The sequence below is a fragment of the Strigops habroptila genome, chromosome 16, assembly GCF_004027225.2.
Source record: "Strigops habroptila isolate Jane chromosome 16, bStrHab1.2.pri, whole genome shotgun sequence".
NCBI lineage: Eukaryota > Metazoa > Chordata > Aves > Psittaciformes > Psittacidae > Strigops > Strigops habroptila.
The window spans coordinates 4,512,256-4,531,121 of NC_044292.2; the positions used below are offsets into that span (position 1 = coordinate 4,512,256).

At 49.5% G+C, this 18,866-nt stretch overlaps 1 protein-coding gene across 4 annotated transcripts; it reads right to left on the reverse strand.

Moving 5' to 3' along the window:
* Window positions 1–5,133: 5,133 nt before the first annotated feature.
* H6PD (hexose-6-phosphate dehydrogenase/glucose 1-dehydrogenase) lies at window positions 5,134–18,649 on the reverse strand. Of its 4 annotated transcripts, none has more exons than XM_030507696.1 (7): window positions 18,593–18,649; window positions 18,048–18,192; window positions 16,250–16,418; window positions 13,852–14,508; window positions 12,569–12,686; window positions 10,190–10,459; window positions 5,134–9,527 (listed from the first exon to the last, which is right to left on the reverse strand). In XM_030507696.1, exons 4-7 carry the CDS (start codon window positions 14,476–14,478, stop codon window positions 8,170–8,172), a joined length of 2,373 nt encoding a protein of 790 aa, XP_030363556.1. In that variant the 5' UTR covers window positions 14,479–14,508; window positions 16,250–16,418; window positions 18,048–18,192; window positions 18,593–18,649; the 3' UTR covers window positions 5,134–8,169. The 4 variants fall into 4 exon arrangements, with proteins under 4 accessions (XP_030363556.1, XP_030363557.1, XP_030363558.1 ...); XM_030507697.1 differs by lacking the exon at window positions 18,593–18,649 and adding an exon at window positions 18,310–18,506; XM_030507698.1 differs by lacking the exons at window positions 16,250–16,418; window positions 18,593–18,649 and adding an exon at window positions 18,310–18,506.
* Window positions 18,650–18,866: the final 217 nt, after the last annotated feature.

The following is an 18,866-nucleotide window of genomic DNA, read 5'->3' on the forward strand; positions in this document are numbered from 1 at the left end:
GAATCTTGTCTCCTTTTATTTCCTTAATATTTGACTTTCTTGCTTCCTTAAGAAGCAGGAATTGCTAATCTTCAATCACTTGCTTTGAATACTGTCTACATCTCAAACAACAGTGCAAACAGTGGCAGAGGGGGGTGACTGACAAATGCCAGTGTTTATGGTCTGCAACGGAATCCCTCTAAGCCTGTTTGGAAAACTAACTGAGGATGGAGCTTGGATTAGAACAGACCTTTCCAGCTCTCATCCTTGCACATTTATGCTAGGATTATTAAAAGGGAGATGGGATGAGGAATGACTTGGCATGCCTTCTTTCTTATGGTCTGCATCCAGTACTGCGGATTAGCTGTGGGGTCTGGAAGTGGGTCCCTTTTGAATGTCTGAAGTTAAGCATGTAAATCCTTAAGAGCACAGAGTCTCAGGCTGGTACAGACTTTGTAGATGTGCTTTATGCCTGACTGAGACTATCCTTGCAGCAGTAAGCTGGTGGACTGTAGCAAAAAAAAGGGGATGCTGTTGCTTTGTATTTGGGGGGTGTATAAAGACAGGCAGGCAGAAAACGTGCAGCTTTCTATGCCCTGGGGAGACAGAGAGAGTAAACACTCTGCCCGGAAACATGTACGTGCTGCATGCAGGCTCTGCCTGTGGGAATTAAGGGAGACAATGCAACAGATAGTGAACAATGAGTGTCTGTAATGTACAGCAACAAAGCCAAAGTAACCCAGTGTGCCGCAGAACAGAGAAAGAGACTGTTAGAACAGCAGCCTCATGAGGTAGAAATCCTGCCAAGCCTGCTTAGAGGACAATCAACAAGCCCTTCTCAGCTGGAAGATGGCTCAATGTGGTGGAAAAAGGAGTAAAGAGAGTGGGATGAAGGAGGAAAAAAGAGGCATCCCCCAGGGGCCCTTTGCAGGAACAAAAAGTAGTCATCTTCCTTTTAGTTAGCCTCTGCCTGTGAATTCAGATGTCAGCACAGTCAATACAACACTTCATGCACTGCAACACAAGTACATGAGGCTGCTGAATGAAATGAAACCCTCTATATAAATCAAAGTGGAATCCAGGTATTTCACTTTACATTCGCCAGGAAAGCAGGGGCCTGTTGTGGAGTCTCCTGTCACTGCTCCTCTGCCTTTCTGCTTCAGCATAGGCTGCTGGATGTGAAGTGGCTGTCTTAAAGAAGGGGATGTACATAACTAGAGCACTCGGATGCAGAAGATGCTCTACAAACTTCCAATTCGATTTGGAGCAACCCTTACAACACCAGCTGGTTGCCCAGTTACCTCTGAGGTATATGTATTACAGATGCGACTACCTTTTAATGCCAGGAACACCTCCTTAAAATCATGGTAGCTTTACTGGCTGATAACTGCAGTAAAAAGAACACATCACAACACTCCTTTTGCTCACTGTATGTCACAAGCTTATATGCAAGGAGCTGAGCATATGGTTGCAGTCTGTGCATCAGAAGCCCCTGGGAGTGGAGAAGCAGAAAAGAGTTCCTTGCCTCTTTGATGGAGGGCCATGAATGGAAAATGGTAACAACCAGGATAACACAGAATAGCAGCCGTGGAGTAGCTCCTGGGGGAGCAGACTGAGCAGAGAGCTCCCTGTGCCACAGATCAGTGCTCATCTCCGCTCTGTGTGTGGCTCAGGGAAAGCAGCAGAAGAGGTGGTGTGAGAGGCCCAGCTCTGTTGGTCTGTGCCTTTGGATCCGCTCAGGACAGGGCTGGGAACCGCGTTTCCCCGCAGCGTGAGGGAGCAGCACCCTCTGCTGCTGGCAGGCTCGGCTCCAGAGCACCTTTTTATTCGCAGACACCCAAGTACTTCCAGAGAGGAAGCAGCTCCGGCATAGCATCTACAGCAATGTCCCTCTGCGAGCCAAAACACTGCAGCATGTGAGTGGTTTGTCAGACAGTTTGGTCACGTCCAAGTACTGCTGTTGGGAAAGGAGATGCCAGGCAGCATCTGCTTGCAGCAGATAATGGCAGTAAGAACAGGCCCTGGCTCTGTGCTCAAAAGATTTCGACTGCTGCTGTTCCCGGCAAGTGTTTTGGCTGATCCTGTTTGATGGACATGACTCAATACACACAGGCATGCTGCAGGAGAAAGCTCTCTGTTCCCCCAGCAGCCTTCCTCCGGCCTCTTCCAAACATCTCCTATCCCCATGAGGCAGCTAATTCACTATTGCTGCAGAGCAGGAGGAAAGGGGAACTCAGGCGAGCAACGTGACTCACCCTGTGAGTCAGTGGCAGCGTCCTGCCCTTTCAGCTCTCTCCTGCTAACCACAGACCAGCGATTCCCATGGGGCTGGGAACACAAGGAAGGAGCCCTGACTCCTCTCCCTCTGCAATGCCACCACAGGGCACGCAGCGTGATGCTGTATCACGACCAAACTGGCTCTCTAGAAAGCTGTGGGATGATGCAGGATCCATGCAGTCACATGAATCCTAGTCACCCATGGCTTTTCCCCTCCCTTTTTGCTGAGGACTTTTGCTTTTCCCAAATTAAGCCTTTAACATCAGTCAGATCTATCCCATAAGCACATTCCCAGACGGGATATGCACACCTCAGACAGACACAAAGTACTTTGTCTCTTCCTCCTGTTTCCTCCCTCTCCCTGAATGCAAGCTGCCCTTTTCGCTAGCATCTGACCCCAGGTTTCCCTTCTTCACGTGGAGAAATAAGCTAAACTTATTTAGGGTACCAGCTGCAGCTCCAGTCCCCCCCATCTCAGCCAGAGATGGATATTTGAGCTCCTGTTCCACCACCAGGATCTCTGCAATCAGCACGGGGACCCTCCCCACATCTTCAATCACAGACAGTACCGTGCCAGCCCATAAAATATGCCCACGTAAGAAAAGCAAAGCATGAAAAAAATGCCTGAATCCTCTTAAAAATAGGCTGGGATCTACAGAAAAGAACCTGCTTAACAGTGTGTGTCTGAGCACAGGTCCCATTTCAGCAACAGCAACGCTGCTCATTCACACAAGATCCAGATTGTTTTGTGCATAAGGAGATGCCTACAGAAAGGGAGCCCTGTGTAAGGAAAAACTGAGGCGATGTCTGGTCGCAGCGCCACCAGGACACAGCTCCTGCGGGAAATTCCTCCTTGTCAGAGGAGAGCCAACACGTCCCGCCGCAGGGAGCAGCCCGAGGGCACAGGCCCGGCACAGTGGGGCTTGCAGGGGAACCTGGGGCTGCCTTGCTACAGGACATCGTGCCAGCTCTCTGCAGGGGGAGCAGCTGGAAGGAGCTGGGTCGATTCACGTTACCCACAGATATTTCACAAGGCAGCTTGTTTTGGGTTTGCTCTGGCTGCTGAAATGTAGTGGTTTTCACTCACTCCCCTCCATCTCCTTCCTTGGCCCTTTTTAGGCAGCAGTCCCTGTTTGGGGGCAGGAAGGCAATAAACCAAATCTCTACCAAGGCAGGCAATGAATCCGGAGGCACAAATCCTACTAAGGATTGCCCTGAGCTGTGGCCAAAGCCAAAGTCAAGCACAACACCAAAATCTCTGTTTTGAAAAGCATTGAGACACTGACAACATTGCTGCTTTTGCCATCACTGCCTCTGCTCCTTGTGTCTGGGGAGGATTCACTAACCCTTGTAACTGCTTTGGGTATCTCTTTGCAGTGCTGTGTGATAGACTAAACTAGAACAAAATTCTCTCTAAACTAGAATTAAAACACTTCTGACCTAAATGGGAAAATACTGTCCCAGCCCTATGGCTTGTCTGTTAAATCTCCTCACTTGCACAGCCATCTTCCAATGTATGGGCCATTTAGTTAATTCAGCATTACCAACAGCATCGGAAAGTATCATACACATGTCATAGCAACATACCTGGACACACAGTGGAGCACTGGAGAGAATTTGGACACTGGAGAGGGTAAGACCCATATCACTTGCTACTATAGAAATGCTCTGCTACATTAGCAGCTAGGAAAGCACTGAAACCCCACAAGAGTCTGTGAATGACAGCGCACTTTCAACTGCATTCAGGGGAACTTGCATTTGTGAAGCAGCAAAACCGCAGCAAGAAAACATCTGATTTAAGCCCTCCTATTGTCAGGAGAATGAAGCCTTCCCCTGGGGTGATTGATAGGGTTAAATCACTGTGCTCCACCTCCCCTTTCTGGGCACACTGTGCCTTTTCTGTCCAGGTAATGGAGGTGAGACTTTGCTTTCACCGAGGAAGAGGTGGCTGGTTCTGGACAGGAGCACTTGGGCATCAGCTAAACCCAAGGCACTAAAGCAGCTAAACTCTGCACTGGGACCTGCGTAATGCCAGAGCTAGTTCTTGAAGTTCAACTGCATCATCTCAGATCAGATCTTGAATAGATTATTGGTAAACACAGCTCTATAAAGTCTATGTTATTAAGCAACTCTGTGCTGTAGTGATAGTACCTATGGAAATGCAACTCAGAGTAAATGTGGCTCAGCAAAGACTTTCCTAAGGCCTGGTGATTTCAGGACCCTGCATAGAACTGGGTGATTCCATCTTCTCACCTTAAGAGGGGCTTGGCTGTTCCTCTGGATTGCAAAGTCCTGGCCTCCTTTGGATGATACACAATAAAAGAGAGTCAGAATTAACACCGTAGACTGCTGTTTGCACAGCAGAAATCCAACATTGTCTTCCTTGTACAACTAGAACTTGAAAACTTCACCCACCAAAAGGACAGGGGAAAACCCCTGAGTGACCACCACCCTTTGAAAGAAATTAAAAGACACTTTCATTAAAAACCATTTATTCTTTTTATAAATATAATTCTCTATTCATTACACAACACGAAAAGAATCACAAAACTTTACTCGTTGGAAAAAGATTTTACAACTTGATTTATAGAAGTTGAAAAACGAATTACTTCCAGTGTTAAGTTTCCTGTAAAATATATCAATAATCACAGCACTGAATTCTTGGAATGCACTTGCCATTTAAAAACCCAATAAAATTGGTATCAGTACTCACTTAGGAGAGAAGTAGACTCTAAGAAGTTACTCCAAGGAGTTGCTTTTGCAAAGAAAGGTTAACACAAGCTCTCCAGAAGGTGCACACCTCCTATTAATAGCTTTTCAACACAAAAATAGCACTGCTTCCTTGGCCTGAGGCCCAGTGGATTTCTACCCTTCTTCCTCATCAGATTCACTGCTCATTTAACCCTCTTCCTATCCACAGCCGCTCTCTTGCCAGTCACAAATTTGATATATTTAAAAAGATTTGGGTTTCATTTAGCAAAGGTGAAGTATTAAAGAGTTTAATGGGAATTGTCTGTGTAAAAGAAAAGAGTTGTAAAAAAACCCCAAACCCCAAAGCACCCAGACAGCGTTCACAGAGGAAAGCGTGTGTGAGCTTTTACTGGCTTTAATAAAGTCTAGGATGAATTTTGGGGTCCCTCATTAGAGACTTCACAAACAAACCCTGTTTTCAGCTGGAAAGAGCAAAAAAACCCTCCACATGCTTATGTAAAAGTGCAAATAAACCTCTGTAAAATCAGTGTTTATTCCAAAAGGTGCCAGCCAAGTATTACCAAGTGTGCAGAAATAAGGAAACACCAATGCCACAGTCATCCATAAAGTAGTAATAAACTCTGTCATTCATAACAAGATATTTATTCTCACATAGGTTAATTTTTTACAAGAACTTGTTCCCTCACACCGAATGCAAAAGAACTGGAATGAAGTTATTAATATGGCTGTTTTTGTTTCAGATATGAAAAATGACATTTGAATTTAGCGACATACAAGACCTAAACCATCTTCCTCTGCACGGCTGTTTCAGCCACTTTGGTGTATTTTGGAGCCAGTGTTTGCTAGCACTCATCTAAGAAGAGTTATTGCAGTTAACCCCTAGGTGTATGCTCTTGCTCCAGCCTCCACTGTCAGCATACCCACTTGACAAGCCAGTCCTGGAGCAAGGAACCTGCAGTGCTCACCTTCCTCCTGCTTTTTTATGCTACTCTCTTCCTCTGGGATTTATTTTCACTCCTTGGTATTTGTGCTGGTGGTTGAGGCTGACTGTAACCATGAAACAGGCAGGAGCGGTTGTTCATGAACACCCACAAGAGATGGATAACCAGCCATCCCAGTTGTCAAACCAGACCAGTTAAAGGCACTTGTGTCTCTTCTGCCTTTGAGCTCTTGAGAAAGCTACTCCACCACAACTCTTCTCCTTTCCCATGCAACAGCAATGCGATACGCATCAGTGCAACTCAGCTTAGTCAAATACAACATGTAAACTGCAGCTTTTCTGGACCATCTGCGAGGTGTGGGGGCTGTCTGCCAGAAATCACAGCCATTCCCTGAGAATTTCGCCTTTTCCAAGGTCTTCCGCCAGGTTATGTTCTCCCCGGCTCTGTTGGCCTAGGTCCTGCTGTGAGTACCAGGTCCTCTAGCGCTTGTGCAGTGCACTTACCTGTGCAAGTAGCAGAGGCAATACTGATTTCTGCATTAATACAAGCATTATGCTGAAAGGCAATAACTTGTGAACGTGGAAGCACAGGCTGTATAGACCTGCCCACCTTGCTTCATGTGCTGTCAGTCCATAGCACCTATTTGTACCTGGATGTGCATCTTCACCAGTAGGATTCAGCAGATCCCAGTGCAGGGAAGGATTTGAAGCCAATGCCTATTCCCAGCTTTCTAAAGCAGTCTCCTTCCTTCCCCTGCAGACTTTCAGGTCCCTAAAGGGTCGCCAGACTCCCACGTCCAGCTCCTGAGGTTCCTGTTATCCCGTTGTGAGGCTCAGGGCTGTGAAGGGCAGCCAAGCCCAGCACAGCCCCGCAGCAGCCCTGCCGAAAGAGCAGCCCACACCTCACTGCTGCTTCTCGAGGTCCAGGCGCCATCTCCTGTCAGCACTGGTGTCCCTGGCAAGCCCTCGGGCCCTGGGTCACACACACAAGCTACTTCTCTGTGGAAACAGGGCCAGCATCCTGGGAAGGTGAATGTTAGAAGGGGAGAATGGGGTCTCTAGGTAGAACTAGATGTCTCCAACCCTTCCCGTGAGCAACAGAACTATCTATAACCACTTATTGTTGTTCTGGCAGAGATGCAATTTCTAGTTCCGTGTGCTGAAGAGAGAAGCACAAAGAAACTTCCCTCTGCTCTTATGTCAGTCTCCTTGAGTTCAAACCCCACCACCACCATCCGCAAACACTGTAACTACCTTAATGTGTGCTGTACTGACAGATACGTGGATAGGTTATAAAGCTGCCCCCACAGAAGATTTATAAGCCACTCAATGACATGGCAAGCCTCAATTCTGAGGACAGGGAAAAGGTCATTTCACAGAATGAGACAAAGACGGTTAAAGAAAACATTTCTTTGCTAGCTAAACCCAAACAACTCTGAACACCAAGCTTTTCCCTCAACAATTATTGCACTTCAGCCAAATAACAGCTCTGTGAATGCCACATTCCTCACCCTGTCCCCATTCTTCTAACAGCATAAAAAGCGATGTGTCTTCCTTCTCCATCCCCATGGTACCAGCTATGCACTTAATGAAAGCAGCAAATTACTGCTTATAACCTCAGCCTCTGCTGCTGGGCAATTTGCAAAGACTCAGGACCACAGGGAGCTCACAAATCAGTGTCAGCATTTAGGGGCCCCATGCCACAAAAGCAAATAGGTGTCTCTGCTTCCAGTCATAGTCCATATCTGGCTGACACCCAGATGGGCTGCACACACGAGACTACAGACCCATGGGCACAGAACCATCATTTTACTGAGACAATGACCCTGTCCTGGCCAGATTGGTCAGGGCAGAGAATAAACATGTTATCACTGTCTTCTAGCCTGAGAATTAAAACAATAACCATTAATTTTGGCAGGTACTTAGTTTAACAAGTCTCCTGTAGTGCCTGCGAGGTAGTTAAATAATGCTAATGACCACAAAGGCCTGACAGGGAAAACTGAGGCACTTGAAGGTGAGGTAATCTGTCCAAAGTCACAGCCAGAATCCCTAGCAGAGCCAGAAACGCTGCCCTGGGCTCCTGGCTCCTACTTGGCTCTGAACACTGAGCCGAGCTCCTTTCTGGGCTCAAATGTCAGAGGCACTGCAGGCCACGGGTTAGAGGAGTCCTTCAGACATGAAGCTGCTGCTGGCAACAGGAAAACATGGACATTGTGTAGGAAAATCCACGCAGACAAGGGAGAAGGGACACTGTGAAGGCATCACCCAAGCAGAGCTTCATAATCCACATACCACACGACCTGGCCGGAGCTGGGGCTGACACCCGAGGCGGGCCATTTCCTGGGCTCGTGGCCCACTCTGCTGAGCAGGGTGGTGATCTCGTGCTTACCCTTCCCCAAAACCAGCACAAACACCTGCCTGGCCTTGTTGATGAGGGGCAGGCTCAGGCTCATCCTTTGGTGAGGTTTGACAGGGCTTTCAGTCAGCACCACAGTCTGAGCCCCTTCCAAACCATTTTCAGAGTGGGGGAAGAGTGAGGCAGTGTGCCCATCAGTGCCCACCCCCAGCAGCACCAGGTCAAAGCTGGCATTGGCCACCAGGGCCATGATCTCCTTGGTGTATAGTTCCGTGCCTCTGTCCTCCTCCACACAGAGCCGCTGGTTCAGGTGCACAGGCATGGGGTGGACGTTGAAATAGGGCACCCTGACGCTCTGGAGGAGGTGGTTGTGCAAGCTGAAGAAGTTGGACTCAGTGTCAGTGAGGGGGACACAGCGTTCATCTACCAGCCAGATGTGCGTGTGCTTCCATGGGAAGGCATAATGGTGTCTTGCCAGCCGCTGGAATAGGACCACTGGGCTTGAGCCACCCGAAAGGGCGAGGTGGAACTGCCCAGTGTGCGCCACAGTCCTGCTTGCTGCCTTCTCCATGTCAGAAGCCAGCTGGGAAATCAGGTCCTCAGACCACGCTGAGACCAGGGGACTTTGCCGAAACTTGGCCTGGATGGTCTTGTAATCACTTGGCATCAGCTTGCTGGGGTTCAGCAGTTCCATTGGCTCTGCCACGGTGAATGCCACTTCCCCACTCACCATTTCAAAGTCTAAGAGGTGCTGGTTCTCCACACCGCCCGGGTAGAGGCGCAGGGGCTGGTTGGAGATGCTGTTCAGCAGCGGTGTCCAGAACGCCCAGGAGGCCAGCAGGTTCTCGGTGGTAATGAAGAAGTCCTTCCTGCCATGGTAGATGTTGGAGATGAGGACGGAATATGCATCTCTCTCTTTCACGGGGACATACACGTGGTAATCAGACAATGGTTGTCCAAAAACGCGCAGGTCTGGCTGACCCACGTCTTCTCTCCAACTGCCTTCTGGCATGACGGGCCTGAAGAGGTTCCTGCTCACCAGCACCGCAGGGGTGTTGAGTGCACCGTGCCCAATGTAGAAGATGATCTGCTTGGCTTTACATTGGCTGTGTCCTGCATCCCTCAGAGTCTCGCTCTGAGTGCAGTAGGCCTGGTTCTTAAACAGAACTCGGACGTAACCTACCCGTTCATCCAGAGCTTTCCCAGAAGTGAGAAGGAAAGGGACCCCTTCCCAACGCAGGCTGCCACTGTGAACCAGCACACCTGAAATGACAGTGAGCTCAGCTAGCAAATTAAACCTGAACATCAAGCAGATTTGAGGGGATCTCTATCACCTACCCATCATTCTCCTTCCTTAGCTCCCAGAAATCTTGGCATCCACTGTGTTTCTTGCTCCACATTCAGCCCTTTCATGATATCACTGCACTAACTGCCCTCCAGCCACCCTGCTGTGCTTCCCCCAGGCCTGATTAACCTCCTTTCATCTTGCATGAAACCAGTTTCTAAGCATGAGTATCATTCAGACAAAATCTTTCATGTTCAGAAGACACAGCATGGCCAGAAATGGCCTCGTGGTCTGCTAATCACAGAGAACTGCCAATGCTTTACCCCTCAGATGCAGAGAGCAACCTGTCTTTATGAAAAGGCAAAGGAGTTTGCAGGCCACTTCTAAAAGTAACACAGAGATCTTATCAAGAATAATGGGACTTAGCTCTTATGCAATGCTTCATTCCCTGGATCATTAGTAAACTAACATGACAACAGTATTATCTTGTTACAGCTCCCAGTTACCATGCTGGTGGATACCTGGAGACATCCCTGTGTCAGCAGTGAGGTCCAGAGTCATGGAGTCATAGGGACTCACCTCTCCTGCTCTCCTCAGCTCTAGACTATTCCCCCCTGCAGGGCCCAGACCAATCTCTCACCTGCAAAGGTTGGTGTTGTGCTAATGTAGTCTGGTGCCTTCTGCAGTTCCTCCTGTACTTGGCTGGCATAAGCCTGATACTGACCCAACACGGCACTGTTTCTCTCCAGGCCCCACAAGGACTGGAAGGCCTGCAGCTTGTACTGCAAAACCTCTTCAGCTCTGCTCACGTTGGCTGGGAGCTCCATGGTCAGGAACATCAGGGCCTCGGTGAGGTGGTTCTGCAGCACGTCCCGGATGACTCCATACTGCTCGTAGAAGCTGGTGCGGCCTGAGGAGAAAGAGGAGGTAAGATGTTGGTGAACTGATGGGGTTTTCTTGCAGACTTGCCCTCTGCATGTGTAATGTGTGTGCTAAAGAGAACAAAGAGCACAAGCCCCAGCTGGTTTGCACCAAGCTCCTCTTCTCCTGGCCCCAAAATTAACTTGAAGCTACCAAGCTCAGACAAGTTGTGGATGTCCCATCACTGGATGTGTTCAGGGTCTGGTTGGACAGGGCTTTGAGCGACCTGGTCTAGTAAAAGATCTCTTTGCTCACAGCAGGAGGTTGGACTAGATGATCTTCAAAGGTCCCTTTCAACCCAAACCATTCTATGATTCTATGATTTTAAGCCTTTGCTCTCCCTCCAGAGGTGCTTCCAAATGCCTCTGCTACTAAAATAAAGATAAAAGGTTCCCACAGGACTGCCTGTTCTCCACAGAGCCAGACATAATCCTCCTTTTGGGTGCTTACAGAGCCTAAACCCAGCAGGAGTAATGCTCTTGCTGAGTTCACAGAGCAGAAGGCAGCTTTGCTTTCTTGGACTGCTCGTGCTTTCAGCAGCTGCAGTCAGTGACTGGCAGCAATGTCCAGCTCAAGCCTCCCACATACAGCACGATGCAGGGCCCCTGTGTAACCCTCACCCTGACACTCCTGTCCCACAGGTCCCACTCCTTGTACTCCACACAACGTGTTCTACACAAAAGCTTTGACAGAGTAGCTGGAAGGCAGGGCCAGGGCACGGACCCCAGCAGCTCCAGGCAATAAGCACTGCTCTTCGCTGTCTCTTTTCCCCTGGTTTTCATGCCCTAAGGCAGCTCTGGCTCAGCCTTCACAGACAATATTTCATGCACAAATCCCTGCTTCTGACTTCTCATGCAGGTGGGAACAGGAGGAGAAGGCCAATGCACTTAGAAATAAAGTGACTCAAGCAGATGCCTCTCTGCAGTCCAGCAGCGGCAGGCTGCACACTGCAGACTATATCATGGCCATAGGCTTCCCCTATTGATTGATACATTTATCTCCCTTACTCTAATCCAAAGGCACATTCATTAATGTAATCAATGCTGCAGAGTTGCTGGGAGCCAGGCTGCCAGCTGAAGCTGCCCAGGGGGAAAAAAGACATCAAATGAAAACTCACAAAGTTGTTCAGAGCAGGGAGGATACAGGGTGTAGCACAGACAATGCCGTTCTCCCTAAATCCCTCTGCAGTGCACCCCTCTCCCACAAACAGGCCCAGGTGAGGTCTGGGCTGCAAAACCAAAAATCACTCAAGTTTGATAAAATTGCATTAATTGAGTTTGTGCTGGTTGAGGAAGAAAGGGAAGGAGGAGGAAGAGAAGAGGAGATAAAGCACGCGGAGAAGCAACCCTGATGTTGCAGAACCGAGGGCGCCTGACATCCCAGTAAGTGCTGCGGGTGGCAGTCCAGCCCGGAGTGCTTTGTGCTGAGCACTGCAGAGCGGATGCTGCAGCACTGCAGGGAGGGATTGCAGCCACGTCCTTCAGCAGGAGCCCCACACTAGCAACTCTGGGCTTGGATTTTCTCTCTGCAATGCTCTCTCTTACTACAGAGAGGAAGGGAAAGAAACAGGCTGAGCTAGGTACCTGGACTAACACCAACTAGCTGATGTGAGTAACATCCAGGCAAAAGATGCAAGAACATCTTCTAAAGAACAGCACAAATGTATGCTTAGTGTGAGCTTGGTAGCTAACAGGACAGGAATACAAAAGGGTTGTTGTTACAACAGCTGGAATGTTGCAGCTGAAGTGGCCTTAGATTGCATCAATTCCAAATCCAGTGCTTTTTACCAAGATTTGGGATAGGAAGCTAGGTGCAATCCCCCCCAAACACTGCAGCAGAAAAAGGTAGGGGATTCTGCCCCTGCTTCCAGCTGAACTGCAATGGGAATCTTTTCTTGGAAGCAGTAATATTACCTGGAAGTTAGTCAGCCCCTAACACAGTGTAAGACAGTCCCTCTCTATTTCCAGGGGGCAACATACCATTCACCTGCTCTTTTCTGTTTGTGCCTCAGCACTACCTCAAGGGCCACTTTCACATAAGTAATGAACCTGCCAGTTCTCCCTCATTCGCCCTAGCTCTGCACACTCGCCTCACCAACCTTTGGCATCCACAGTCTCTTTCAAGACAACCTCCACTCTTTCCACATGATGTCGGTTCCAAATTGGATCCAGAAACTGTCGGTTCTGATCTCGAAAAGGCAGGATATGGGCTACAGCCTGTGAAGGGAGAAATCAAAGACCCAACAAAAACTCACCACGTTGCCACAGTACCTCTGCCTCGCTGCCCCATCCAGCACTGAGATGTGCCCAGCTCTGGAGTGTAACAGACATGTCACACAGCAGAGAGCAGAATGGGTCAGAGAAGAGAAAATCAGCAAGAGAGCCAGCAGTGATGCATAATGGGGTCTCCAATGACTGCACACAGCAGACATTAAAGGTCTTTCTGAGTCATTTTAAGGTTTCATGTGAAAAAGGCTGAACTACAAACTGCAAGGCACTCAGTTTCTATCTGTCAAAGGACAAAGGGCTGAGTCAGACCATCCTGGGACTAACGTACAGTTACAAAGTGCTGAAATACATCAGATCAGATGTTACACCACTAAAGCCATCTGCTCTTTGAGGGAGAAAAGGAAAAGAAAAAAAGAGAAGAAGAAATCCCCTTCCCTAGTAGAGATGCTCTCCTTGCAGCTGAACATGCAACGCCCTGTGTAAAATGTGGCCACAGTGCCGTGGCTGAAACAGGCTACTTTCAAAACATGGCATCACGTTCTTCTAAAAGAAGGATGGCATGTCCTTGAGCACACTCCCTCTGGGACAATGCAGCTCCACAGGCTGAGCTGTCCCTGCAGCAGCCAGTCCTCCATGTCCTGAGTGGAGCACGGGGCAGGAAGAAACCTTCTCCTAAGCATCCCGCAAAACTAACATCCCATCAGCTCCATAGCATATCAAATTAAAAGCTGCTTCTAGAAGCCACAGCTAAGCAGAGAGGCCTGTGTGTAATGAGATGGGAGAACTATGAGAGGGAAAGTGCATTGCTTATTCAGCGAAATCAAAGCCCTGACCTTGGTGAGAAGACCATATGAATTCCGCAACTCTCCTTCATGCCCTCCCAGAGTTCACCCCTGAATTTTGGCCTCCCCCTGGAGAGGGAACCTGCATCACTCTAATTTTGTGATGCACATTTCCTCTGCTTTTTAAGAGGATGGACACTAACATAGTACAAGAATAACAGTACAGGATTCCATAGCAAATGGATGCTTGGGAACACACTCGGTGGCTCTGCCTCAATTTGAGAGGGGAACAACACTCATTAGATGCAGAGCTGACATCCAACACTCTCCCTGCACTAAGTCCCTCAAACTGTGCATTACAAGCTGCTCACCTGCTTGCCAAGGTAATGGTCCACCCGGTACATCTCCTCTTCCCTGAAGAAGCTCATCAGCTCTGCAGCCAACTGCTGGGCTGACTCCAGGTCATGGCCAAAAGGTTTCTCCAGCACCACACGCAACCAGGCTCCTGGAGGGGGTCTGCAGCTGCTGTTGATGTGCCGGGCAATCTCTGTGTAGGCAAATGGGGGTACTGAGAAGTAGAAGATCCTCCCAGCCTCCTTCAAGCCCTCCTGGCGAAGCAGCGTCTCAATCTCTCTGTTCAGCATAGTGTAGTTCTCGGCAGTCTTCAGCTGGTGGTATTGGCTCAGCTTGAGGAACTGGTCCTTGAGCACAGCACATCTGTTGGGAGACTCATCTGGGGGACAGGACAGCTTCTTCAGCACATCAAACATCAGCCTCTGCCCCGGCTCCAGAGCCTTCAGTGCAGCCCCATGGAAGGTGAAGCTGTGCCCGCTGCTCACTTGGTCCAGGTAGAGTTGGAACAGACCCTGCCATAAATACTTCTTGGCCAAATCACCTGTGGCTCCCAGCAAGACCACTGAGATGTGGCCCTGGGATGCTTCGGCCAGTGATGGCAAGGCTCCCACGAACAACACTGTGCACAGGACTCTTCTCAGCATCTTGAGAGAGAAGACGTAGGTCCAGGAAGACTAGAGGACAGGATTAAAAGAGAGAAAATCTGTCAATCCATGTTATAACACTGCAAAACACAGTGCTTTCCCATGGCTGAACAGCCAGGACATCTGTGCGGATTCTCCACCCAACGGTCTCTCCTCCCCTCCATGATTTGTATCACGGTAATAACTGAGGGTCTTGAAAAGACTGCAGCCTCCCTGTGCAAACCAAGAAGTGGAAACAGCAAGTGCCTAAGGTCTCTTGGTAGCGTAAGTACTGTTCCCACAGCTGAGTTAAGGAGGTGTCAATGCCTTACACTGTGAAGCTCAAGTCCATTTTAATACACATTTCAGAACAGGCTACAAATGAACACATGTGCCTGCAAATTAAGTCCTGCTTTCAACAACCTCCTGCTTGGGACTTTGCTCAAATGGTATTATGTTCTCCTGGCATTGCTTCATGTCAATATTGTCACAGCAGCTCAGAGACAAGCACGACCACTGGCAGTTCCAGTACACAGGCTCCTCTTTCATACACTGACTTCAATGACTCATGTGCAGCACCACTCTCATGAATGGAGCTGAATTAGGTCCTAATGAGCTACTGGGAGACAAATGGTCTGATAAAACAACATAGTGGAAGAAGTTTAGTCCTTAAAATTGAGTCTAGGCATGAGCCAGTTTGGATGCTGCCTCATGACGGTTGTGTATGTAGCCAGGAGACAATGTGGGGTTTGTGTTCTGCCTACTGCAGCTTCCCATCACTGAAGTGTGCAAGTCAGCACCCGTTCTGGCCTCCTCCACTCAGCACCCATGCAAACCACTGCAGCCAGTCTCCCTGACCAAAATGCCCCTTTGCTCTTATTTATTCTTGTTTCTCTAATCCAACATAAAGTTGGTTTTAAGAAAAATGACACATTTAGTTCTTATACCTAGAAACACAGCAATAACTTTACATCTCAAGAGAGAGAATCCAGAACAAGTGAATAAAACATTATGCTGTTCTCATTACATCAAGTATTACTTCAGAAGCTCTTACACTGGCTATCTCAATCCTTTATTTTCATTTTCTGAAGCTGTGTTCAGTTGGAGCAGAGCCTTCACAGCACACAACAATTAACTCCTTTAAAAACTTTTGGTTCTGGTCAATACATTTATTCCTTTTAATTTTACCTGGGTAGGAAAACCAGACATTTTTGGACAGCAAGAGGAAAAAGTACATGGCTTTTTTATATTGGTGCAGTTGCACTCTCACTAGGCTTTGCACTGGCATAATTAGACCATTTTAAAATGGCAGTTTATGATCATACAACTGAGAAATGGGTCTTGGGTATGAGAATGAACATGATCATCTGCAGGCAGAGATAAGACAGAAAAGTGTCTCATCAAGTCATACATTCACAGTCAGCTAAACAACATATCAGGGTCTCCATTGCTCCAGTTACAGCTGTACGTATGCCCTAGGACCAAAAGCTGTTAGCTTCTACCTGCCCAGACTTACTCAGGATTGCCTTTCCTAGCCTGGAGCAAAAGGCCTGGTCCTTGCTCCCCCTGAAAGGCAGAGGGATGAGACACAGATGTTGTCCGAGCTCTTGACTGGCTCTCACTCTGGAAAGCTCCCAGAAAAGTCACTATTCCATCACTAAGTCAACACAGGATCTAAATCACCTAAGGGATGAGGATAACTAAATCAAAACAGGGAACTTCTGAATATCTCTCCCTATCTGCAGCTTGAACTGGTCTGTCTAAATCTCGTGTATCTCCCCAGCAGACTCACCTGAGGAATACAGGAGCTTCACAGAGACTGCAGTGGCAAAAGTAGCTGGAAACTTGTATTCTTCACAGCCCCTCCTGAGTGCAGATCTCTCTTCTCCTGTGACTGAACGTACAGCAGACTCTGATCAGCGGCCAAGCGAGCAGGGGAGATAAGGCAGGTTGTTCCCTTTCTGGTAAATGGGAGGAAAGACCCAGTTACAGCAGAGAAAAAATGAACGTGTCTGTGCCAGGAGAGTCCCAGCACATCCCACCTCTCAGCCCATACATGCTGGCTGTAAGAAACCTGTTGGTTGCCATTCGTGAGCAGGCAAAATGCCAGCATATGTGGCAGCTCTGGCTCCCAGAGTGTCTTCCTGACTCCTCTGCTTTGCATGTGAGCTCAGATGGATGTGAAAGTCTCCAACTGAGACCCTTGTGAGCCTCCTTAGGAGCAGTCCCCACTCCAACCCGCAGGAGAAAGGGCTTCCCAAGGCTGCAGTGAGAAGGGGGCAGTCCTAGTGAGCCCCTCAACGACAGCATCCACGTGATGCTGCTGTGCCTTCTGGGCCAGGCTTCCCTCTCAAAAGTCAGTTGGCACAGAGACTCCTTGGCTTTTCCTTCCCCATTTCCTGCATGGAAATCACACAGCAGCTGAGCATCAGCTAGCTGACCACAACTGCAGCCTGCTCTGCCACTGTCCAGTAGACATTGCTGTGCTCTGGAGAGCCTCAACGAAGTGTATCATAGTCTGTAAATCTATCTCATATCATCTCTCCCAGCCTTCCACTGTGACTGGTTCCCATCCCTCCCTTCTTGCTGTGCTATTTGAGCTCCATTTACCCACCTAAGGAATCCAGCAAACAGCGCTGGCAATCGCAGAGGGGCAGAAGTGTGGCTCCTGCAGTACAAATAATTATCATTTCAAGCAGAGGTTTGCTTTTCCCTCCCCCACTATGGGGTTATAATGCAGATGACAAACTTTCTCAATGCAATAAATTAATATTTACATTCGCTTGAGCAACCTTTGTTCCAGGAACCTAGAGAAGTTTGACTTACTGCCCATTGCACCCCGGCAGGCTGCAGTTACTGCCACGGTGTAGACTGTAGATGAAGAGCAGATACCTACCATGGATTAGGAAGGGTTTGGGTGGACCATTCGTTTCCATGTACCCCAGGAAATGAGTGAGTTACCCAAGTAGTTTCCTGGCAGATGCAGCTACAGAGTCACATGTAGTTCCAAAGTGCCTGAAAGCCAGTTTCACAATGCTCCCAATTGCAAAATACCGTGCTGCACTGCCCAGAATAAGCATGGGAAACCCAGGGATGTTTGTTTACTGCTTTCACATCAGACAATCACCACATTAAAAAGAATACTCTCAAAATCCCCCTGCCAGCAAGAACAAAGTTACTCAGTCAGGCTCCAGGAAAACACTCCTGAGACTGATCCATATAAAACACCGTAAGAGTTTAACCCAGCAGTAAGTGTACAACTGTGCATTCCCATGCACAGCCACTGAGTTCCAGGTTGACAGGAGCTCATTTCAGGCCTTGTAAGCTCCCTTTGCTGTATGGGAAACATGAAAAAGATCTTTTTTGTTACTGTTGCATCCCCACTGAAAAATAATTGACATAAATAATCGCATGGCCAAGTTCAGCATGGCCTGGGGCTGCCACGGGCTGTGCACAGGCAACACATGAAGGGAAGAGTTACCAACATTCTCTGAAAATCAGGAAAAACATATAGGATATGCAAACAGCAGAGCAGGAATGCCCCCACCATCAGCTCCCGGGAAGGTCAGAGGCTTAATGTGGAGACTCACATTAAAAGCAAGCTGAGGGATGGCATGAATTACTGTTTGGCCTTTCCTGTCAACCGTCCAGCGCAGCGCGGACACAGCCTCACTCCATAATATGGCAAGCACGCCCTGGCCCCGGCGCGGTGACAGCAGCTCGGTTTCCAAAGCCCTGGAATAGCAAGAGGACGGGATTAGAGGGAGGAAAACGCCGGGAGAGACCCGCATCTCATCACCCGCTGGTGGTGCCGAGCACCGGGGGTGCAGCGCGGCCCCGTGAGCCGCTCACCGCGCACAGCGGCAGGAGCGCGGGCACGCGTGGGACGGGCAGGGGCCGCGCTCAGCACCACGGCGGCGGGGCGGGACGGCAGAGCGGGAGGAACCGGAACGGGGGCCTCGGCCACCGCGCACCCCGCTCACGAAGACACCTCCGCTCCCCGCGCACTGCCCCGCCAGGGGGGCCGGGGGCCTCCCGCCGCCCCTCGGCCGCTGCCCCCGGCGGGGGGAACCGCGCCAACACCGGCCCCACCGGCGGCCGCCCCCCGCCCGCCCCGTCCCGCTCCCCCACTCACCCACCCCGGGCCCGCGAGTGGGCCGGTGGCGGCGGCGGCTGCGGGCGGGCCCGACACAGCGCCCCGCCTGCCGGCGCGCTCCTCCCACCGCCCAGAGACTCTGTGGTTGGCGTCGGCTCTCAGCGGGCAGCGGCGGTCGGGAGGGGGGAAAATCGCGGGCTAAGGGGGTCTGGGGACGCAGGGTCTCCCCCGTGTGTTGGCAGCCAGCCCTGGCTGAGCACCGCTGCTGGGCACTGGGCTTGTGCCCTTCGACACATGGGGGTAGCATCAGGTG

Excerpts from the sequence above, each read along its gene's own strand:
- H6PD (XM_030507695.1), bottom strand. The coding sequence starts at position 18,248 with ATGCGGGTCTCTCCCGGCGTTTTCCTCCCTCTAATCCCGTCCTCTTGC. Across the intron at positions 14,509-18,047 it reads TCCCTCAGCTTGCTTTTAAT|TCTTCCTGGACCTACGTCTT; the intron begins GTGAGTCTCCAC and ends CCTGTCCTCTAG. Across the intron at positions 12,687-13,851 it reads ACCATTACCTTGGCAAGCAG|GCTGTAGCCCATATCCTGCC; the intron begins GTGAGCAGCTTG and ends CTCCCTTCACAG.